This window comes from Leuciscus leuciscus, assembly GCF_965113295.1.
Source record: "Leuciscus leuciscus genome assembly, chromosome: 6".
Classification (NCBI taxonomy): Eukaryota; Metazoa; Chordata; class Actinopteri; order Cypriniformes; family Leuciscidae; genus Leuciscus; species Leuciscus leuciscus.
Genome location: NC_138730.1, coordinates 22,920,571 through 22,945,045, shown reverse-complemented (window position 1 = coordinate 22,945,045; position 24,475 = coordinate 22,920,571). Strand labels below are relative to the sequence as shown.

At 37.9% G+C, this 24,475-nt stretch overlaps 1 protein-coding gene across 4 annotated transcripts in view; it reads left to right on the top strand.

Annotated features, from left to right (window-relative positions):
- Window positions 1-24,475, top strand: part of arhgap29b (Rho GTPase activating protein 29b) — a 38,226-nt gene that overhangs the window by 1,560 nt on the left and 12,191 nt on the right. The window contains exons 2-6 of one of the 4 annotated variants that reach the window (XM_082172754.1): window positions 346-693; window positions 18,261-18,404; window positions 21,189-21,285; window positions 22,151-22,223; window positions 24,053-24,107. In XM_082172754.1, coding sequence (XP_082028880.1) covers window positions 426-693; window positions 18,261-18,404; window positions 21,189-21,285; window positions 22,151-22,223; window positions 24,053-24,107 — 637 coding nt within the window. In that variant the 5' untranslated portion in view covers window positions 346-425. Of the gene's footprint in view, window positions 1-345; window positions 694-18,260; window positions 18,405-18,468; window positions 20,528-21,188; window positions 21,286-22,150; window positions 22,224-24,052; window positions 24,108-24,475 lie in introns of those variants that run through there. The other 3 variants (XM_082172757.1, XM_082172756.1, XM_082172755.1) reach the window with 3 other exon arrangements.

The following is a 24,475-nucleotide window of genomic DNA, read 5'->3' as shown; positions in this document are numbered from 1 at the left end:
CAGCAGCCATTACTGCTGTTAGTTTGTCACGGTTTACCCAAAAATATTAAGAAGCATAAACTGTTTTCAATATTGATAATAATAATAAATGTTTCTTAATAAAGAGATATTTCTGGGCATTCTGTACATGGAATTGATCATCATGACCTTGTACTACACAATGTGCTTGAATTGAAGATTAACTGCGATTTACAAGGGATGCAATAAATGTTTTGTGTGTACATTTTATAAATCATTGCAGAAACATTTCGGTCATACGCTCTACATTCTACACACGTTTATAAATGGTGCACCTGATATTAGGTTCCACCGTCTTTGTATGCTTACTTTAGCTGTCTCCCGCAGTGCCCTCAGCTCTCCACTGGCAGGCGGGCGCTTGGATCTGCGGCTGATGCGGCTCAGTGACGGCAGAAGCGGCTGCTGGAATGTTCCGTCAGGGCAGCAACAGTGGGAATAAGCGCTTGGCAAGCGGTGCTCGTCTCTCCCAGCCCAACATCCCCGTGTCCCTGTCACCCGGCTCCAACAAAACACAAGAAATGGGCCGCAGCTCTAATGACCCCCTCAATGCAATGGGCCTGGACCATACCATCACCGCCCCAGGAGGAGACCCTGAATACATCATGCAACTGGTCAATGATGTGCGCAAGTTTTCTGACGTGCTGCTGAGCCTAAAGGAGGCTTTTCGCTCCAAAGGTGAGGTTCTACCTAAAGCTGCAGTCCGTAACTTTTGGCGCTCTAGCGGTAAATAAACAGAACTGCAGAACAATGTTGCCGGAGCTACTTCTCTCTGTTTATGTCTATGACGAGTCACGCAGGTACTGGGCTACTCCGCAGTGGTACGACCCAAACCAGACTAAAATAGTCCGAATTTAAACACTTATTATAGGTGTACCCTAGTGATTCAGGATAAGAAAATGGATTCATGATGTACTCGCTTATTAGCTGTAAAGTTACGGACTACAGCTTTAACATTTGCTACATCGGATGCTTCCAAAAGCGTTTTGGTGCATTTCAGCTGTGGTTGATCATGTGGTATGGCTGTTTATGACGTATCAGCTTCTTCTAAATGTGCATATGGGTCAGTCTTGTCAGCCCATGGTGATGTAGAAGTTGTGTTAGTGTTTCTCATTCCCATCACTGGAGGAGTGCCACGTCTGTCAGGATGCCACGGGTAAACTCCTGGCCATCCTGCTGAGAGTGCTTATTTTCTGCTGCACAAGGCATCTCTGAAATTTGCCTCCTTCTGGTAAACCCCCCCCAACCACCCACCCTCCCTCTTTATAGAAATGACTGCACATGATACACAGAGTCTGTTGTTGGTTATTCCAGTTTGCTTTTTCAAGGTACAGTACTTTATGAGAAACTATGTGTTCCTGTTCTGCATTATTGGAAACCGCTAGAAGATGATGTTCCTGTTAGATCCTTCCTTTTAGAGAAAAGTTGAAAGAATGAAAGGCCTTTATTATATAGTCATGCACAGTCAAAAAATTAAAAATACAGCATTTATGACAGGGCTGTGGAGTATAGATAGTGGCTGGCCAATTATGGTTTCTGGTCTGTACACATTTAAATACTTTCCCATCTAAGAATAGCCAAACCGTCCCACCCCCAGCAGGGAATTATGATGCTTTTTATTCTTTGCAAAAAGCATTTCACCACTTTAAATGGTGGTCACTGGCTAAACAAGTTTGGTAACTATAGATTTGCTGTTTCTGCCAAATTATGTTTATGTAGGCCTACACTATGAAGGTTTAATTTCAGTCATATTTCAGTCAGTAATTAACATTTTTTTAAACACTTAAGTCCCATCCTTATAATTGTTCCAGTCTGTTTGTATTTTGCAATGTTGGACTAACAAATACTACTGTTTAAAAAGTTTGGGGTTTGTAATTCTTTTCTCTTTTATTCAGCAAGGATGCATTAAATCAAAGTAAATACATTTATAATGTTACATATAACTATTATACATTTTAAATATTTATTTTTCAAATAAATGTTGTCCTTTTGAACTTTCTGTTTATCAGACAATTCTGGAAAAAAAATTATCATGGTTTTCTCAAAAAAATAAAAAGCAGCACAACTGTTTTCAACATTTCTTGATTATCAAATCAGCATATTATAATGATTTCTGAAGGATCATGTGACACTGAAGACTGGAATATTGATGCGGAAAATTCAGCTTTGCCATCACAGGAATAAATTGCAATTTAATAAACAGAAAAACAGTTATTTTACATTGTAATAACTTTTCACAATTTTACTATTTTTACTGTATTTTTTATCAAATAAATGCAGCGTTGGTGAGTATGAGACTTCTTTCAGAAACATCAAAAATTCGTACAGACCCCAAACTTTTGAATGGTGTCGATAGTGTAGATAAACTGATTGTAGTTGCGTTAATCAAACTCTAGTTTGCCTCTGCATTGTGCACATGCTCAAAAAGGTGGAGGTGATGCAGAAAAACGCATAATTTAATCCTTCAGTTGTTCAAATTGTGCTTTGTGTTACTTATACTATACAGATAGATGAACACTAGCCCGACTACACAAAATCCTTCTGTAGCTTGTTTATAACTGTGAACATTTTCACATGAAATTACACAAATTAACATTTTATTAGCTTTTCATTTTATTAGCATACTTTTGTAATTTGTACATATTGCCAAAGCATTACAGGAAGTGGGTTGTGGTGGGAAAAAAAAACATTCTCAAAAGAGGCTTTTGTACAACTGTATTATAACTTCAATGCTTTATTTGACAAGTGTGGCAGTTGCTGACTACGAAAACTTAACACAAATACCAGCATAACAAATGGGTTGAGTAATCTCTAATCCGGAGATTTGGTGCATATTTGCTTAAAATAGCTAATTCTCTTTCCCAGTAGCTCAATCAGTGCAGTCTGCCTAAAAAATATTCTTCCTGCTTTTATTTCAAATGTTAAACTGTTTGGTTGAGTACTGATGAATGAGATACTTCACACCACCCTCTGTCAAGCAGCCGGTGACACTTCCCACAAGCACATGCTTTTGACCTCCCCTCTCTCCCACTGCCCTGTTCCCTCTCAGCAGAGGAGATGCTCACTGACCCTCTAAATGTATGGATTCAGTCTGTCTGCACAGAGATTGATCATCACACAGCTCTGCTCACCTCCCTGACTGTTATTTTACGCTAGCTATGATCTACAATTCAGCCTGGAGGAACGCTACAGGAACTCATCTGCGTGCTTATTTGCTCTGCATTCTGAATGCATGTCACGTTGAATTTCTGCTCTAGACTTTTGTAGCCACAATGTGTCAAGTTAAGCTAAAAAAAAAGTGGTTTGTAAAGTGGTTATCAGAAAACTGCAGTCGCAGTCCTTTTTAAGTTAGTGTTTATGTTGGCTCATCACTTTGATCTGTGCGACCAAACTCTTCTCGTCGGTGATTCCTCCTCCGCCATGAAGCCCCCTCCTCCTGCATACCCCGCATTCCTTCAGAACAAATGTTCACTTGTTCCTTCGATTGACTGTTGTTAGGTGTGCGACACATGAAAAATGACTCTTACTTGCCGAAATTTCTGAATGTTTTCAAAGGCACTTTTTCCACTCCGTTTTGGTTGTTTGACTATCTGGAAGCCGGGGAATTTTTAAGGAGTGCAAAGTTGTCATAGTCAAATTGTTCTCAGTCAAATGGTTTTCTACGTTCCTTCTTTCTGATCGACATCTTTCCTAGTAAAACTCTCTCCGATGCTGTGCACATCCTGTGAGAAATGTCAGAAATGTCACTTTTTTTTGTTGTTTCTCTTGTCAAAACAAATCTGAGAGCTAAGCCTAGCGTGATTTTCCTTGAATCAAACATTTGAGATGTTTTTAGTGTAATGTTGAACTCCCGTGACAGTTGGACATTCAGAAGGGTGGGGTGTTTTTACTGGAAGGGCTAAATATCAAATAATTCCCTCTGTGATTTTAGAGAAGCACGTTCAGAACGAATGGACTGTATTGTGGCCTGTTGACGCTCATCATGTGGGTAGCTGAAAGAATGTGCTGTTTTGTTTTGAAGTTTCTCTTAAGTGCAAAAGTTTGAAGAGTACTGTGATAAGAGCCAGAAAGTTCAGTTCAGTTCACATTTATTTGTATTCCCCCTGATACATATCGTTTTAAAGCAGCTTTACAGAAAATGCATGTTTCTACATTACAATTTAGAGTAATCTGTTATCAGAGGTGACTGTCAATGTAATGTCCAAAATGTACAGTTCTAAGATAATAAAAATCATGCAGTTAGCTAATATCATGGCTTTTGTTCTGTCATGCACCAGGTATGTAGAGTGATTTAGCGTAGTTCAGATAACAACACTTAGTGCTTGTCTTTTTTACAAACTTACGGAATTGATTCAAGGTGCACTGGCCTTTTTGTTTGCTTTTAGGCTACTTGTTTAAAGTGTAGCAAGTGTTTAAAGTGTAGTACACTACAAGTCAAGTTTTGACACATTTAGTCCTTTATCACAATTTCCAAAATCTTTGAAAATGTAAGTATGCAATGTATAGTAGTGGTATATATATATATATATATATATATATATATATATATATATATATTAGGGGTGGCACGGTACATGAAAAAACATCCGAACCGTTCGGTTCGCTTGTCTCGGTTCGGTGCGTGTGTGCGTCGCGCGGTTCGCACGGTTCGACGCATGCGCAATGTAGCCTTGTGCCCGTGCTACTGCTAATACAATGCTAAATCATAAATCAGACAAATGTAGAATAACATTACAATGTCCAGCAATCGATTTAAATAGTACACTGGGTTTACTTAGACATTTAATGAAATCAACTCCACTAGGCTATATGTTGTTTTTTTCACGTGAATAAATAGGCTACATAGATCGACTGTTCCACGTACCGGTATGTACTTTAATGGTCCAGTGGCAGAACTTGCCAAGCGTGTCAAAGGTTCTGAGTTGTAATCTGCACTCGTATATATTTTTCTTTTTCATCAAAACCGATTATGTTTATCAGCGGTTGTATATCAAGCAGGGACAGATTTGTATGAATTTTGTTTTGTGATTTCATCGGAACGAATAGAGTAGCCTAGAGTCTCCTCAACGGACTGAAGCGCGCGTCTGAGTGAAGAATGTGCGGCCGCTGCGGTGTGTGCACGAGCCACGAGAACACTGTATCAGCGCCACTGATCGCAACGGCAACGAGCACTTTGATCAATTGATTAAAAAAAACACATTTCAGCGCTAGATTGCTTCTTATTTAACAAACGAACGAAACGAATACTTTGCTAGTTAACTGGAAATGTTTTATTTATTTGTATTGGTACATCCGTGCTGGGACATAATATCAACCCTGGCAAAAAGTGGTGACAAATAACTGTCCGACACAGCCCACGGGAAATGAGAAGCTGCGTTTTGCAAACACACCCCATTTATGAAATAAATTAATTAATAATTAGATAATTCAGCTATATATCATATGCTGAAGTAAATTTTTGGAGTGGTAAAGATTAAAAGAAAAAACAACAACAAGAACCGTACAGAACCGAAAACCGTGACCCTAAAACCGTGATACGAACCGAACCGTGGGTTTTGTGAACCGTGCCACCCCTAATATATATATATATATATATATTTAATTATATATTTTTATACAACAGTTCTTTCTGGTTCTCGAATCTGATTGGCTGAGAGCCTTTTCTAGCCGTGCGATATTCCAGCAGTATCAGCACTGGAACCTTTTCACCTGTTGTAGGGCTGGGTATTGACACAAATTTCACGATTCAATTTGGTTTTGATTCACAAGCTTTCGATTCGATTCCGATTAATTTCCATTCGATATTGATTATTTTGGCTATATATCAGGTGCAGTACATGGCAAATTTTGGGGGGAAAAAAATCTCTCAACTATGCTGTAAACTAGCTATACGTGGGAGTCAGTTGGTACTACTTTTAACTGATTTATATACAAACACTTAAATGACACTCAAGTAAGTTTTTATTATAATACATTTTTGATACTAACTTTACAATAACATAATTATATTTGTACTCCAATTCGTTTTTTGAAATATAGCCTAAACATTTAAATGGTGGCTGTCATATAAACTTGACGGATTTATTAAAACATGCATTAAATATTGAATATAAAAAATGATAATGAATATGGTGCACATATTTAGCAAAATGCTCCCCTCTAGAGTAAATTTTTCTAGCTGATTAACGAGTTTATAGTCACTGAATATGTTTTTTCTGAATTAAATGTACGTGACATATTGTTTACAAGCTGTTTTAATGACGTCTTTCTGCTGTTGAAACACTGATTGAGCGATTACATGAGACATGATACAGATTGGGGAAAGGGGAAAATTAAGTTTCATAACTTTATATTTAGGCTTAAAACTTAAATCCTGTTCTAGAGCGCTGCTTTTTTATGTTTGACTGAATTGTTTGCTTGTGTTTATTTCCTATTGTCTTTTATAATGGCTATTGTTTTTAATTTAATTTAAATATTAGCCTATTTTATATAAATAATATGTTGTATTTGATACTGAGAGCCCGTCCGGCTTTTATTTTTGTGCTGTATTTATTTGTGGATCTACCTGATTTGCTTTCTGCCAATTGTGAGTGGCTTAAAAAGCTACAGTCCATAATGAAAAGGCTCTCTCAACCCTTAAGCATGGGAACTCTGAAGGATCTGAGTCCACACAGAACCAAGCAAAATGATCTTTAGTTTAAAATTAGCTCAGGTTTTTCTCTTTTCTTAGACTTGGTTAAAAAATAGTCTTCCAACAGAGATATTTTCCTCCAGTCGTAAAGCTCTTATTATTGCTCACAAAGATTGCATTGGCCATGTACACACTACAAAGTTTTGGGCGTGATGACCACATTTAAAGGCGGGAGTACTGTCTCTGGTACACAAAGCAGGTCTAGACTGTAATGAATGGGGTTCCCCAAGACCACAAGCCTGCTGAGCATAGGCGCTGATCCGGGGACTCGAGCACAAGATATTTTCCGTTCATTTTATCCAATCAAAAAAATGATTGAGATTCGGGGACCTCTCTGATTGGTGGATCTCACATCTGGTCCTGGTGGGTCATAAATACACACATTCCTACCTTTACTTTTAGCATTACAACATAACAACCTGACACAAGAGCACATGATTTTTGTTTGTTTGCATGATGATGAATTGCATTTTACATAATTCACTTCAAAATCATCAGGTAAATCAGCGAGAGAGTGACTTGTGATAACGGCCATGGAAAGAGTTTGTGTTTTAGTTTGGTTGGAATTGGTAATCATAGGCGGAGGGTGATCCAACTCCAGGGTAAGGCTGACTGATCGTTCACACACCGCCGCTGGCGAGAGCGTCAAAATTCGTTCTGGCTGCCCTGCCAACAACACTGTAAAAAGATTTGTGGACGCTCTGACGTTGATCAAATGCTTGGTCTTTTTTAAACTTATTTAAAGGGGCCGTAAAACAAACAAGCATGTTGATTGGTATTTGTGCAGACTGAGCACAACAGGGTTAACCTCATGAAATTGTAAGTAATTTTGTAAGAAATTGTAGGTGAAAGTAAGAAATTGATCGATGGGGAAAGAATGCCTAGTGTTGCATGCCGCCTTATCAAATTCACATGATCAACCTCTCCTCCATTTTGCTTGGGAACTAATGTGGTTTGAACCAAAGTTTACAGGACTGCGTTCTCTGGAATCCTCTCAAGCGAAGGACTTCTACATTCCGATTGGTTTCCGCCGAACCACGTCATAGCTCATTACCATAAAGTTGATCTGACTTCAACTCTCTTCGACGCCCTCACTGTCCAAGAGGCGCCGCGCAAGTGCCCATATACAAGGAATTTCACCCTTTATGACGTCATACTGGGCCATTCTTGGAAAAAACTTCCCGAAACTTGTACAAACGCTGAAGGAGTGTATTTGGCACATAAATACTCCATCCAACTCGTTTTATGAAACTTTGGCCATGTTTAGCATGAGAATCAGAATGCATGAAATAATATTAGACATCCCCTTTAAATTTAAACAGCCAGTCAGATGGTAGATTTCATTTGGTTTTTATCATTCCCTACATTTATTTCCAAGTCCCTCAGTCACCTGCACTCACCCTTGCAGCTGCAATCTGATAGATGCAAAACAAATGAGGGGTTCAGGCATAAGAGTATTTTCCTATAGCTGGGCCTGGTCAACAAATAGTTTTCGTGAATGCACCAGCCTGTTGGAGGTCTTGGTATGGCGGCCTCTTTGGCATATATTAGTTGTGTTAATCTGGGGATATGGACAAAACCCTCCAAATTGAAAAAGTGAAAAAAGACACCCCACCCTCGTTTTACACGATTGTTTCACAGAGTGTTGCGGGTGGCACCATTGCCGAAGCCCCGGTGGTAGGTGATATAATGGCTCGCTGCGCTTGTGAAGTGGAGAAGAGAGATTTGTTGGGCAGTAACTTTCCCACTGAAGGTGAGGGATGTTTTTGTGTGGGCCTGTGGTTGGGTAGCATTTCCTGGGGTGTGGATTTATAGCCACAGTTCAGCAGATTGGTCATGGGGATGTGCCAGTTGGCCCATGAAATCCTAGCTAAGTACAGGGCCATCATTAGTGCTGGATGTAGAGTGTGTTTTTTTGGGTTTATGCCAAATGAAGGCCTCTTGATAGAGGTTATTTTGGTGGAACTGAATTTAAACATGAAAAGTGTGACTTGTCGGTTTAGACTGGTGCTTTTGGTGTGTTTATTTCCTCTTATGTGCTAATAATGGGATACTCCAGACTTTGCTAATTTCCTGCACTTCAAAGAATGCTCTTTCTGTTCCCGTAAAAGAGAAGTGGGACGGTGTGAAGAAGGCCGACAGGCACAACGGCAAACCCTGTGCTGCTTTCTCACAGATGATTTACTACAGAGCGTCACTAAGCTCGTCTGCCGCTTTGGGCAAAGCGAAACTAAGGCAGGTTGAGACGTGCCTATTGATTACCTGTTGTTAGCAACGTAGGAAATGCCAACAGCAGTGCGTAAAAGCTTTGAAGTGTGTGATGACATTGTGTCAAGTGGCTAATTTTCTAGGAAGCATTTGGAACGTATGGTGGGACAAAAAACATACAACCGTTTTTCTCAGGAAAAGAATGATGAGTTAGTTTCCGACCGTAGCAGCCCTAAAAATGTAGCTGATGTTTAATTGACTAGTACTAAACATTTTTAGTTTGGTTATAGTTAATGGTAGAATTGGGGAAATTAACATGTTAATTTTTGCATTTGATGTGGATTGTTTAACAATAACATTAAACAAATATTTGTTTAAGTTATTATCTAAAATAATAATATAAACAACAATTTAATGTTAATTAAATGTTTTTTTTCTTCTTTTTTCAAATATTAACTACAATTTTATTCATCATCATTCTATATTAATTTGGGGATTACATCAATGTGTATTTAGTATTAGAGGTTTCAATGTTAGGTGCAATTAATCACAGAAAAATGTGTGATTAATTAGTTGCTTGTACTGTTCAATAGTTATAATGAAACAAATTTGCTTAAGTGGGTTGCATTAAAATAGTATTTTTAAATTATTATTTATATTAATAATAAATAACTTAAGTATTTAATTTATTTTATAACAACATTTAATATTTATTCAAATAATTAAAAAATATAATTATTTTACTTTCAATATTATATTTTCCTTCATGTTGATTCTGTAATAATTTGGGGATTAAATAGTATGTAGATATATCTATATAATATATAGTTATAACAATAAAATGTGTTTGATCAGTATCATTCATTTGATGGACCTTCAGGCCAGCAATTCAATAACATCCTGTTGCATTTTGTCCCTGTGAGCTTAGGACATGTTGTTCACAACCTCAATTTAAAGACATCCATCTGTCAGTTTAACTTGCTGAGATCTAAAAAACATGTCAGACCTGTCAGCTACGGGATAGATCCCTTCGTTCATGAGAAAACTGCCTTGACTTTCTAGCCGATGAGATGTGGGATATGGGCTGTTTGCGGCCTTCGTTCTCACACTGCGGTGCGAGGCTTGTTGGCAGTTGGGTGAGATTATGTTAAACGGCTCTGATCAGAGACGGAGGGGCAGGCGAAGATCACAAGGGAAACATGAAGAGACTGAGCGTGAAGCGTGGCTGGGCCAGCACGCAGGCCAAGCGTGGGAGGGACGGCGACTCGCTGCTGGAGTTCTCCGGGTGAAATAGACCCTGGACGGAGGGCCGTCAGCAGGGGGCTCATCCTGAACAATGCATGTGGCAGTATCCCCACAGAAACAAAGCCCCGAAGTTCCCCATGAGCAGTTTTCATGCATACTTTTTAAAATCCCATTGTTTTGACAGCACTGAAGAGTTTGGGGGCCCAGATGATGCATTATTCATAACCGAGTTAGAGCGGATTTGAAGAGCACCGATTGCTATGCTGGCATGAAGACGTCCTGGGACCCCAATCAGGTCTGACACATGACATCCCCTGTGTGCTGGGCCCCCGTTGGGCGGATGCAACATTCCATCAGACTTTTGAGGGGTGGATCACTCCCTGTCATTCAAACTGACCTGTCCTGCATGTCAGGCCACACTTTAAAAATCAAACATCTTTAGAGACCAACAGCACTTCGGTTGTGCTTTTTAGATGTGGCTGCACCTGGATTATCATTAAAAATGTGCTGTGAACAGACAGCTTAATCAGAAAAGTAGAGATGCATCCGATTCCGATTTTCTTTCAAAGAACTATAATTGACAGCATATACAAACAAAAAATCTACTTTTCTTCAAAGCAAAATGTTGTTTTTGAGCACGAAACCTGCAGGAATTAGTCAAATTATGTGCAATACAAGCACTATTTAACCTCGCCGTCGGAGAGATGAGAGCGAGAACGTGCAGCTGACGTAATTGCCTGTGCTGCTGACAACAAAACGGACCGGCTCGGAATTGGAAAGATGTGAGACTGACTGGCCGGTTACCAGTCAGGGCCGATCATGCGGAAATCTTCCGATTCCAGTCTCTGGCCGGTCGAACGGTCCATCTCTACAGAAAAGGCTTTTCCTTCTGTGACCTATTTGGGACTTGACCCCTCACCAGTAATTAGGAGGGCAGAGAGGGGAAGACCTTCAGCTGGGGTAGGGGCTTCTAATGGAGGCCTTTTGTCAGAGGGACACTTCAAAGTCAGAGAGGAGAGAGGATACACTTGAGTATCCCTGGGGCTAGAGCTTCTTCTCCTCTTACCACTCTGGAATCTCCTAATCCTGTGGGTTTGAAGACGTGCGCCTGGTCACCCAGGTTGGAGGAGGGAGGTCATTATGTTGTGCTAATGCAGGACCTTTTAGTGTCCTTAATGCATGATTTTAAGATTTTTGTAAATACTAATTTCCTCAAGATTAGAGGTCTGCGTGGAGTGGATTTTTTACTCCTCCCGCCCGTTTCCAGAAAAAAAGTGTTCTATTTTGTCCAGCTTCCGCCCATATCTTTAATGCTTTGTCCCGCTCTTGTCAGCAAAAGCCAACAGGTAGAGATCTATGTGGATCTATGTAGATTCTGTCTCGTTTCAGTGCCATAAAGAAAATTCCAATTTCCCAACACGTGAAACTCATTTTGTTGCAGGAGACATGAAGAAAATCCAATATGCCTGTTAAGTGTTTTTTGTTGATGAATAGATGAATAACAAGAATAACATTCTGTATCAAACATAAAATTAATTTTAGTCACTTTTTCGAAATTATTTTTTTGCGGGGGTCCCGCAAGCCATTTCTTTCTCCTTTCTCCCAGGCACACAACAATATCTTCCCTCTTGCACCAGCAAAAAAGCAAAAAAAACAGGCCCACACAAAATATGTGCCTGAAGAACTCCAAAGAATTGTAATTCGGGCTGGGCATTGACACAAATTTCACAATTTGATTCTTTTTTTTGCGAAAAAGTTTTTTTTATTTTTTTTTATATATTTTTTTTTTTAGAAGTTTGCGATTTGCACTGGTGCGAAACACCACCACGTTGCGCAAGCTGGCATTTCTGTTGCATATAAACCGCGCTTCTCGTTTGAGCTGCGCAGCGCGGGCCGCTTATCAGCTCAGACCAATATTAGACAGTGCCTGTGAGTTTGAACACGCGACACCGTTACTGCACAGCGCTAGTAGATTAAGAAAGCGTTTGAATTCACCACAATATTATCACTGTTCACATCTAATATTAAAATATTATTATTAAAATTATTAAAATATATGAAAAAAATATATCATTTTTTTCCCCTATACATGTTTTACATGTTACTGTTGTTAATAATATTTATTTTTATATGCATCTCAACTATCTCATTGCTTTACTCTCAAATGTGCATTTCCAAGAAATAAAAGTGTAATATTATTAGTTTCTGCACTTTTTAATGCGAAAACATGCTGACTAACAAGGTTTTGGACATTGAATGGCCTTTCTGTGGTAAATGTAACTTTGTGACATTGTTTACAAGCTGTTTTATTGAAGTCTTTCCGCGGTTGAAACACTGATTGAGCGATTACATGTAACATGATACAGATTTCAGTAAGTTGTAATGTATCTTTCAACATACCTTATGATGTTCATTCATATTTATTTTGTGCTGTAACTAGTAGTAAAGTGGAAGTCACTTGCGCTTACAAGCGCGTATTGCTATTTTTAGGATGGGAGGCAGTCTACAAGGCTTTGTTCAATCATCAGCTGAAAACAGAATAGACTTAAAGATCAATTCTATGGGTTTAAAAATTGATATCGGTTCTTCAAAATGAGAATTGATTAAAATCGAGAAATCAATCATTTTAACCCAGCCCTTATTGTAATACTTAAATTTGAATCATAAAATTAATTCAATACATTCTACAAATCTCTAGCTCCTTACATGTTTGTTTATTAAATATTTTGGCTAATTTGATTATGCTTTTAGCTCATTTAATTTATGTAAAATTCCAAAAGAAATTCCACAAAAAATGAACAATTCTACAGTTTCTGCCTGAGCCTAGCTGTGACTAACACAGAAACAATAAAATATATCTTGATGTTAATCCGTTTTTTTGTCCGAGTGACGCTACTTTTTGTTGGTCACTTTCTGCAGCATTGCACGTAGTCCTGCCCACAACAAAGACTCATTGGATTGAATGCATCTTCTCATGCATATTAATAATCATTATATAATGACTTGATGTAAACGGAAGTGACTGACACGTTGGTCTTAAAGCAATGTGCCAGGCGGTCATTGCATAGGCTACACATGCATTCGTGGGACTGAGTTGGAGGAAAAGGAGTGATGTGATTATAGATAATAGAGAGGCAAAAAATCCATCACTTATCATTTTTGGCGCCACAGAGTCATGGCCTTGTTTCCCTGACATCTTTTATTCATTTGTTTTTCCATGTGTTTTCACACTGAGGGGAATTTAGGGTGGTAAATGCAGATGATAAATTGAAGATGCTTAACTGTCAAAACATTTTGAGCTTCCTACTTTTTTCTTCCTTTTTTATAGTGGGAGAAGTGATTCTCTCTCTGTTCCGCCAAACACACACATACCTTCCACGTTGTAACTGTGCACTCATAAAGCTTCTGTCTCATCCCTGTGGCATGATGTACATCTGCACAGAAAGGATAAAAAACAGATGCTCCTGCTATCAAAACATCACGAACCCAGTTTGCAACATTCAGTTAGATATGAAGTCATCCATTGCTCACAGACAAATTACCGTCCACTTTATCCTAATGCAAACAAGAGAGATTAGAGATTGTGGTTTTCGTTTATGGGTTCACATGGTGTAAACCTTTTTTCTTTTTTTCTTTTTTTTTAATCCTAATGTCTATTCAGCAAGTCTACATATTTGTAGTGGATTCACATTTAAAAGGGTTTCACATTGATTTTAAAGTGCCCCTATTATACTATTTTAAAGGTTTCTAATTTTGTTCTCCTAAAATAGGTTTACATGCATCCCAGGTAAAAAAAAAACCACTTAATAATACTCGTAATATACAGTACACGGCACATCACCTCATTTTTCAAAGACTCTGAAGAGTTTGAAGATTCAGTCACATTTAACCCCTCCTTGCCACAGGCCTACTCTGTAGGGTTGTGCCGATAGACGATAGTATTGTGTATCGACGATAGTCAGAGATATCGCCGATGGCTGATGCCCCTTTGATTTCAAATGATACTTGGTTTTCCCATTAATGTATTGAATTATTATTTTTATTGTTACAAGCTAGTATTATTATCAGATGAATATCAGGACCAACTGTTCATTTGCCTTCCCTAATTTCATAACAACATCACCACATAACCTCACTTGCGACACCAACGCGAGCGTATAAGGATTGAGGGACTCCTCAATGAAAAAGTTTTTAAAACAGACTACAAAATCACATCAACCGAGAATTTCAAGGTGATCATTCACAAATTGTCAAGAGTGCTTGTTATAAAAGAGACGCATTATTCTTATACAGTTGTTTTTTTAATCCAAGGCGAAAAGGCATCGTTGTTCGTCAGCATTTTGTTTCGTTTCCAAAGCACATTAACAAAAAAATTTTTAATGACACTAATAACAATACAATTCCAAATTATTAATAATATCATTACTAAAATTATATAGGCCTAATAACAGTTTTTATGACCGAACACAGCACACAGAAAGAGCATACAGCAGGGGTCGGCAAGTAAGTTTGGCACAATTCAGAACATAGTCAAAGGATAATTGAAGAAAGTAGGCCTATGCTATTACATCGTGTGCAGAGTGATGTTTACTTTTAAGCTAGGTTGCCGACCACTGGCATACAGCATATGTCATCAGGGAAAATCAAAAGCAGCTTCAAACACAGACTTAAACAAGACTTTAACCAGAAATATTAATTCTTCTCATTTTTTCACTATCATTAATGCATGGTCCACATGAGAAATATTAAGCCAATAAATTAAGATAGTTGATTTTCCCTTATCGGCATTGAGGTTGATTCAGCTCACGTTGTGTCTGAGAGAATTAATGCGGCACGCTCCGTCAGATGCCTAAAGCTCAATAATGTTTGCTTTCACTTCATTTTCAGGGAAGAATTGACTGTGGTTTGAGACTCCTTCAACAGCATAACTCTCGTGCATGTGTGAGATACACGGGCTCACCTTTTCAGGTGAAATATTTCTATGCAACGTAACATTTTTCTTGATCACCAACTAGAAAAAGTTTCTACTACTACTACTTTTCCAAATAGAAAAAGATTCTAATTTCCTGCGATAATAAGTCAAGTCTATTTGTATAGCGCTTTTCACAATACAGATTGTATCAAAGCAGCTTCACAGTATTAAATTAAAATAATACAACAAAGTTTTTTTCAAGAGGAATTTATTGATTGATAAAATTAAATTAAATATCCCCAAAATATCCCCAACTGAGCAAGCCAAAGGCAACAGTGGCAAGGAACCTAAAAACTCCATCAAGTGACCTAATGGTGTCCTAAAACTCCATCAGGTGACCTAATGGAGAAAAAAAACCGTGGGAGAACCCAGGCTCAGTCGGGGGCCAGTTCTCCTCTGGCATTTATGAGCTAGAGGCCGGATTGTAGTTTGAACTGTAAGATTAAAAGTATTATATGAATGCCTGGCTGAAGAGATGCGACTTTAATCTAGTTTTAAACTGGGAGAGCGAGTCTGAGCAACGAACAGTATCAGGAAGACTATTCCAGAGTTTTGGAGCCAAATGTGAAAATGCTCTCCCTCCTTTGGTGGTTCTGGATATCCTAGGTATGACCAAAAGCCTTGAATTTAGTGATCTTAAAGAGCGCGATGGATTATAGGGTGATAGAAGATCCGTTAAATAGACTGGAGCTAAGCCGTTTAGGGCTTTGTAAGTCAGTAGCAATATCTTATAATTAATACGGAGCTTTATAGGTAAACAATGCAGTGATGATAAAATGTGTTATATGATCATATTGTCTTGATCTCGTAAGAACTCTAGCGGCGGCATTTTGGACTAACTGTAGCTTGTTTATTGAGGATGCAGGACAACCAGCTAATAAAGCATTACAGTAATCTAGTCTCGAGGTCATGAATGCATGAACTAACTTTTCTGCATCAGAAACTGATAGCATATTACGTAGCTTAGCAATGTTTCTAAGGTGGAAAAAGGCTGTTTTTGTAACATATGAAATATGATTTTCAAAAGACAGGTTGCAATCGAGTATAACACCCAGGTCTTTTACTGTAGAGGATAAAGTAACAGGACATCCTATGATGTTAAAGTTGTATTGTGCGAGGTTTTGTGGGCGGTTTTTTGAACCGATAAGTATTACCTCTGTCTTGTCTGGATTTAATAAAAGAAAATTACGCGTCATCCAATCTTTTATATCTTTAACACACTCTGTCAATTTGGAAAATTTAGCGTTTTCATCCGGCCGTGATGAAATATATATTTGAGTAACTTAATAAAATGAACTTAATACTTAATAAAATGAAGTAAATAAATAAGTAAATAAACTAGTAAATAAATATATAAATTAATGATCAATAATATTGCGTATCGTTGATCTCACAGATCTGACAGGCTTTAGGCAATATGACTATGGAGCGTATCGCCCAACATTACTACTCTGCACTGATTGGTCATTCGGCCCAGTGTGTTGTGATTGGTCTGCCGCTTCCAGCGCGTGTCAGAAACGATACACCTATTACCATATCTGAATTTTAGCCCTGGAGGCTTCCTGATGCACAGTGTAGCATCAGTTTTCCGTATCAATTCCAGTGCGAGTCCACATCCTTTTGAAGTGCATCAAAGTGGATTCACAGCACTGAAAACAGCGTCTTCTCGACATTTAGACAAAATGAAACAAACTCTTCCAGTCTCAGCTACAACTACAGTGTTTGAGGGAGGGTCAAAGTAAATGTTGTTCGCAGGCGGCCAGTGAAGACCATAGGCTTGCATTATGCAAATTTGTGACATTATTACTTAGGTATGTAACAGGATGTGAGACTGGAATTGGTTATGACTAGTTTCAGCAGTTCTGAATCAATTCTTTCTTATCTTAACTTGTTATGCACTTTGATCTTGCAGATATTTACATTTACATATTTTACATATCTGACAATGTAAATTCCTGTAAAGGATCAATAAAGTATCAACAAACAAACATTCATGAACAGTTATTTTACACACTGCATGAAAGGTAATATTCGAAAAAAGCATAATAGGGGCACTTTAAGGTTGTTTCATTCAGGTACCTCCATCACTGGGCTTCTCACTCTGTATGCACACATATATTCACACATACATATAGACTCCTGTTCAAAAGTTTGGGGTTGTAAGATTTTTAAATGTTTTTGAAAGAAGTCTCTTATTCTCACAAAGCATTTATTTGATCAAAACTACAGTAAAACAGCAATATTGTAAAATAGTGTTACAATTTAAAAATAACGATTTTCCATTTTAATACATGTTCAAATTTAATTTATATATGTGATGGCAAAGCTGGATTTTCTCATATGCTGATTTGGTGCTCAACAAACATTTTTTATTATCAATGTTGAAAACAGTTGCGCTGCTTAATTTTTTTGTGGAAACTGACATTTTCAGGATTCTTTGATGAATAGAAAATTCTAAAGCATTTATTTTAAATAAAAAATCTTTGTAATATTATAAATGTCTTTACTGTCACTATTGATCAATTTAATGCATCCTTGGTGAATAAAAGTATTAGTTTATTTTACATAATATATCTTACTGAACACAAACTTTTAAACAGTAATGTATATTCAAAAACTTGAGAGAAGCAAGTCAAAACTCTCTGATCTCCTTTTCCATGACATCAATAATCATCCAGTGCAGTCAGCAGTTATGAAGTACCTTTCTCACAGTCAAAAAAATCTGTTATTGCATGTCTGGATTGATGTGAAAATAGCTGCTGTCAAGTTTGTCTCAGAGTTCTTTCCTTATCTTGACGTCAGCCATCTCTCAAGTGCACAGAACATTGTCTGCCACGCCACGGCATCATAATCTGCTCATGGTCTCTAACCACAGGGGCTTGCACCATCACACGCCTCCGTTTGAGCCTTCTCTAAACAAGCGTGCTGATAGGATGTACCAATGTCACACATGCCAACTCATCATGTGTTTGCTTGGGGAAGCTTGGGGAACTTTCACATGAGTGAATTTAAAAGCTTTCTACATTACTGCTGTATCCTTTTTGTTTTAAAGTTGTGCATCCCCTACACACGCAGAGGAAGCTGAGCTGATGCGATTGTGGTCTCTGTCTGTTTGTTTGTCACCCACAGAAAACCAAGAGAGCTCGCAGCACGTGGTCAACGAGCGACTTGGGGAGCTTGTACGCGTGTTGAAGGTCGTCATTGGCAAACACCAGCCGCTGAACTCGTCAGAAATTCTTGGTGCTGCAGGCACCGTTATCGCCAAAGTCAAAGGTGAGCATCCTCTTTCAGCTCCGCCCCACTTAAGAATCAACTACTCAGAATTGATCTATAAAAAAATGGTCTGTTCTGTGTACATAGTTTGTTTTAATCAAATACAGAATTTGCTCCTCCAAGATCAATATCTTAATGCATTAGGCCTAAGCCACATTAAGAGTTAAGCATTAATTCTATAATAATAATAATAATAATTTAATATGTTTATGTATATAGTTTTTTTTTTGTTCCACCACTGCAAAACCTATTTGTAATGCATCACTTTTTTAACTCTTGTTTCTGGCTCAAGTGTTATAAATAATGTGAAGCAGTTGTTTTTGTACTGATGGCAGATGTATCATTCATTTGTTATGAATAATCTTATCTTTTGTTTTGCATCCATCAAGTTCCAAAAAAACAAAACAAATGAAAATTCCTTTCATGTAAAAAAAAGTCACAAGATTACCAACAAATAGACATTACTGCATGGTTATGAGATACTAATACATTTTTGATGGTTGAATTTTCAGAACAAATAACTACATTGTGATGTTTTCTCTAAAGACTCATAACATGATATTGATTTTGGTCATACCACCCACTCCTAGTCAGGATAATTCTTCTTCTGGCTAGTGCGCAGGAATATTCATGTGTACATCAGTGCAGTTCGCAGTCTAGATTGAGGTTGCAGAAGAGGGAACAGATGATTTTTGTGCTATATTGACGTAGTGACTGTGTTTCTTATTGGTTATAAACATAATTCCCAGCTGTTTCCAACTGTGTTTTTTTCCACCTTTTTTTCCCCACTTTGGCAGTATTGATTCAAGTGTCCACTTTAAAGTATCCTCCTTTGCCACTAGAGGGCCAGTGACCCCTCTGAGCTCCCATGTGTCCTATACAAGGACAGGCTCTTGTGAAAAGGAAGTCTGAAGAGTTTAACAAAGGAGGATAATCTGTGGATTGTCTTTTTTTTGACATGCTTGAGGCCTTTTTTATATTTTTGAATAGGGAAGTTGAGAAGAAAGACTGATCACCTCAGATATCCGCCTCAAGTTACCTGTAAGACCGACATTCCATTATGAGTGTCCCACTCACACTTCAGATTGCTTGCATTTTAACGCCCCATATTCATGTCAGCCGCCTTCTTTCTCTTGATGGAATGCGATGAACTTAGCAGGAAATCAGGAAATCAGATGCACATTTTTTCCCCCTCCATCATGCTCTGTCCATGCGGTCCTCTCTCTTTTAAAAAAAACGCTGCATAGTTTTGCTGAAGAATCTCTCAGGGGCGCAGCAATAAAAGTGTCAAGTGTCTCAAGTTATTGAAATTCTTTCTTCCCTCACCCAAGTCTTGAGCGAGTCAGTGGCATCTGAACCGCTGTTTTTTTATCTATTTTTATTTTAGCCTCTGATCTGGAGAAGACTCTGTTATCTCAGGTATTTTATCTCATCTTATGACGCATTGCACCTGATAAAGTGATACCTGCATATGTTTGAATGCCACAAGTATGTGGTAATAATCATTCTTAGGTTTTTTCTTTTTTTTCTTCAAAAAAACAACGATTCTTTAATTCCTATTGACAGAATTTTAAAGAAGTCTGTCCAATGACGCAAAAAATGCTTTCAAGGTTTTTTTCTTTGAGAGAACTACTTTCTCAATGTAGCCATTCCCAACCTGTATTTGAGCTGTGAAGTGGAAGCATTGTTGTGGAACTGCAGGATGTCCTGAGGAAGAAGTCAGCGTTCCATTGCAGGGGCCACTGAGCCGCCCGCCTGCATTCAGAAGCAGAGAGGCATGCACCAGGAGCCACGCACCTCTCTCGCTCTCTTCTCCAGCGCCGTCCCCTCCTATGGGTGGCAGTTGAAGTTGGGGATTCCCATCTCTGCCAACAGTCGCTGCGTTCTGCATGGCATTCGACTTTAAAATGCACCCATGCGGAACTGGAAACTACAGCTGAAGATGTTGCTTTTTTTAATTGCCTCGTCACTTTTTCTTGTATGTCAGGAAAAAGTGGAAGTCGAGCTTCATTGTGAACTAGGCTGTGGTGTTAGTTCCTGAATTTCTGAGTTGTGCTTTTGGTTAATCTATGCTTTACCTTATCGAACTTGGAAATGACGGCAAGTGCAAGTTAAAGTTGTTGGTAAGTTGGGCGAAAGTTGTTTGAACGTCCTCTGAATGTTTTGAGAATTCAAGCTTTTGTCAGTGTTTCCTGTAAAGGGGAGGCTCAGCTAGCAGACAGGAAGCTCTTGGTAAATGCAAGTTTTTTTGCCTCTCGGAGACTTTACTTGCTGTCTGTCACAGATTCAACGTCAATAGGATGTCAATTTATCTTCCAACTGCTAAAAACATGGAAAATTAGCACCAATGTGGTGGGTCATAAATCATCTTCTTGAAACAATGAAGAAAAGCATCCTTTGATTTATTTACATGCAAACTGTTCAGCATTTGTGTTGTACTCTTGGGAAGCATGTCTTTAGTACAAAGCAGCATTAGACTCTAAATAAGGAAGAACCTAGAAGTTCCTTTTCTTTGGGCACCACAGTGTTCAAAATGAGTCTGACTTCAAAGCATATTAAAATTGGTTTCCTGTGAAATGAGTGAATTATATATTATCGGAAAGTGTTGGATCTGCTCATCGTCCTCAGTAGCTATGGTGGTGCTCCCAGCTGTTGACAAATTCCTATTGCCATAAACACAGTGAGATCTAGCTCTATGCGCTTGTTTCTCATCATCATCTAATAATAATTGTAATTTTGGTGCCTTTTGGCTCTACTTCTTATGTGGTTTTTCACTTCCCACAGGCGTGAATGTCAAGGAAGTCAATAAAGAAAACAAAGGCACTATATTTGGTGAGATATACACATCGATCGACACTTTGGCATTCACCTTTGGCAATGTGTGAGTACCATAGCCCTCTCTTCTGTAATTAAACGTATATTATGCTCTGTATAGATGTACTTTCAGTTTCCATGTTCAGATTTTACAGCACACGTCAGCTCAGCTGTGTATCCTGTAGTCACTCTCTTACCGCTAGTTAAATGAACGTTTGCAGTGTTAGGCTACTTTAAAGGGTTTGTTCACCCAAAAATGGCCTCATCCTCTTGTCATTGTAAACCCGTAAGATTTTCTTTCATCTTCGAAATACAAATCTTAGAGGTATTTGTCCCTCTATTGAAAGTCCATGCAACCCAAACTTTGATGTCTTAAAAAAAAAAAAAGTTCATAAGAACATGAAGTAATACATATGAATCAAGCAATTTAATTCAAGCCTTCTTAAGAGACACCATTGTTTTATACAGTATGATGAACAGATTTAATTGAGCTTTTTATTCACATATAAACATTGATCAGCGCACATACCTATATGGTCAACTGAAACTCAGCCATACTTGCGTGACACACAGGAACAAACCTCATTGGTTCTCACCCATCAAGCAAGTATGTTGGAGCTTTTGTTTACCATATTTGATGTGCTTTCAATGGTTAGAATATGTTTATATGTAGAATTCATGTTTCAAATATGAAAGTTATGCAGGTTTGGAATGACATAAGGATGAGTAAATGATGACAGAATTTTCGTTTTTGGGTGAACTATCCCTTTATACTGCTCATATTTTTTATTTAAAATGATCTATTTGTGATTATATTATTTGATTATTATATTTGTGAAAACCAACATCATAACATTGTAACAGTGTTATGTATGGTCAAGTTATGTTGTGTGCAGTGTCCCAGCAGTGACTTGTCTTTCTTTTTCACTCAGAGTGTCTGACTTCCTTATGGGAGATGTGGACAGTGGCTCCAGGTTGGGGTACCCCCAAGCCAGAAGAAGTTGTGTAAGTTGTCACCTTCATTGCTTTTTTAAAACACTGGTCACAAGTTGAGCCTTCAAAGGTCCTTAAATAGTTCACACAAAAAAAAGTCATCATTTACTCACTCTCATGTTGTTCATACCCATGTGCTATTTTTTCAGTGGAACAGCTCTTTTCCATACAACAACAGTTCATAGTGACCACATCTGCCAATAAAAAGTACCATAAAAGTAGTCCTTATGACTTGTGTGCTGCGTTCTATGTCTTAGCCATACGATAGCTTTATGTGAAAAGCAGACTGAAATTTTAGCCATTATTCACTATTTATAAACACAATTATCATATGGCTTTAGAAATGCACTACCAGTCAAAAGTTTGGGGTTAATAAGATTTTTAAATGTTTTTACTGTTTTTGAAATGCACTTATTTGATTAAAAATATTATTACAATCAAAAAACTGTTTTCTATTTTAATATAGAGTATCCCTGTGATCGCAAAGATGAATTTTCTGTAGCCATTACTCCAGTATTCATTTTAATATGATAATTTTAATATGCTGATTTCAGGAAGCACTTTTTACTATTATTAATGTTGAAAACAGTTGTGCTTCTTAATATTTTTTGAAACTGTCATGCATTTTTGTCAGAATTCTTTGTTGAATAGATTGTTCAAAAGAACAGCATTAATTTGAAATATAAATCTTTAGTATTATTATAAACGTCTTTAATGTCACTTTTGTTCAATTTATTGCATATTTGCTGAATGAAAGTATGAATTTCTTAAAAAAATATATAACAAAATCGACCTGTCTCCAAACTATGAACAGTGGTGTATAGTTATGGACTAGTGTTATGGCATTTTTATGTCCTTTTTGCCGCTTAACAGGTGTGGTCACTATGAAATGTTGTATGGAAAAAAAACCTGCATGAAGATTCTACAGAATTCTTCTTTTGTGTTCCACAGGGAAAAAAAATAACAACATATTTTTAGAACAAGCATGAACAAAAAACATATTTTTAGAACAAGCATGACTAAATAATTACATTTCATTTTTTGGTGAACTATCCCTTTAAAGGTACGGTAGGCAATGTTTTTCAAAAACACTTTTTGTTATACTGGTTGAAACTCTCTTTACATCCTGAAAGCAATATTTTTTATAAAAAAATAAAAAAATACATATATCTTCTGTGGAAGTCTCAGGACCAAAAAAGCGCAGACATCACACGTCATCAGTGTGTTCCGGAAGACGGCTGTGCAGAGTTGTAGACAGACAGTCACTGAGCACCACAAACAAACAGCATCCACCTTTTACAGTTCCTCTTGAACCAAAACAACGGGCTTATGCTGTGTTCATGCAGTAACTACGAGATGGCAATCCGTGATGTTCTTTTTAGATTTATGTGCTTCTATTGCAAAACTATCAACGGCGAAAAGAATCTCCAGCAGCAGTCAAGCCAGCGTTCTTTAAGTTGTTTATGTTCATTATCATTGTAATGTTATGTGCTTTGAAGCATGAGGTAATTTAACACCTTAATTTACTGCTTTGCAGAATCTGCTCTGGTTATGCGTGTTCATGTGTTTTGAAGAAAGTGTGGCTTTGGAGACGCTCTGAAGGGATCTCATGATTTCAAAGTTGCTAGCCTCTCCGAAAATGCCTACCCTACCTTTAAGTTTAGATGTCTTTGAAAATAGTGAAACCTGGTTGGCACCTGTGATTTAAAGAGCAGTGTTCTCAAGCTTTGATTGACCTAGATGTCGAGAGACAAGATGAAAGAGAAGCACCTTCTCATCTCTCACCTCTGTAATCAAACTTCTCATCCCATGTGAAACGTCTTTCCCTTTATCTCCTCTAGTCTTTTGATAACCTCTCTGAAGATTCACGGGGCTGCAGTCAAAATGATCTGGCAGGTAAATGGATTTCCTTTCTTCTTTATGTAGCCGCCTTTTACATCTTTCTATCACTGTTTTTATCGCAAAGATAGCAGGCTTGTGCCGTCGAGGTGTTGCAGTAAATCACAACGCTCATTTGATGTGCCCCCGAACAGAAATGCAAACTCAAGTTTGAAGTTAACTTTAAGTTTTCTAGTTTAAACAAACCATACATGATAGGTGTTGTTCTAGCAGAGAGACAGATGAGCAGTACTGACTTGGGACATAAATGACAAGAGAGCTCTACACACCCCATACCTTCACACTTGTGTTGTTTTTTATATAGTATAACATTCTTCTTGTTTGCCAAATGGTTGACATTCTTTGGGGTTTTTTTTTGGACATTT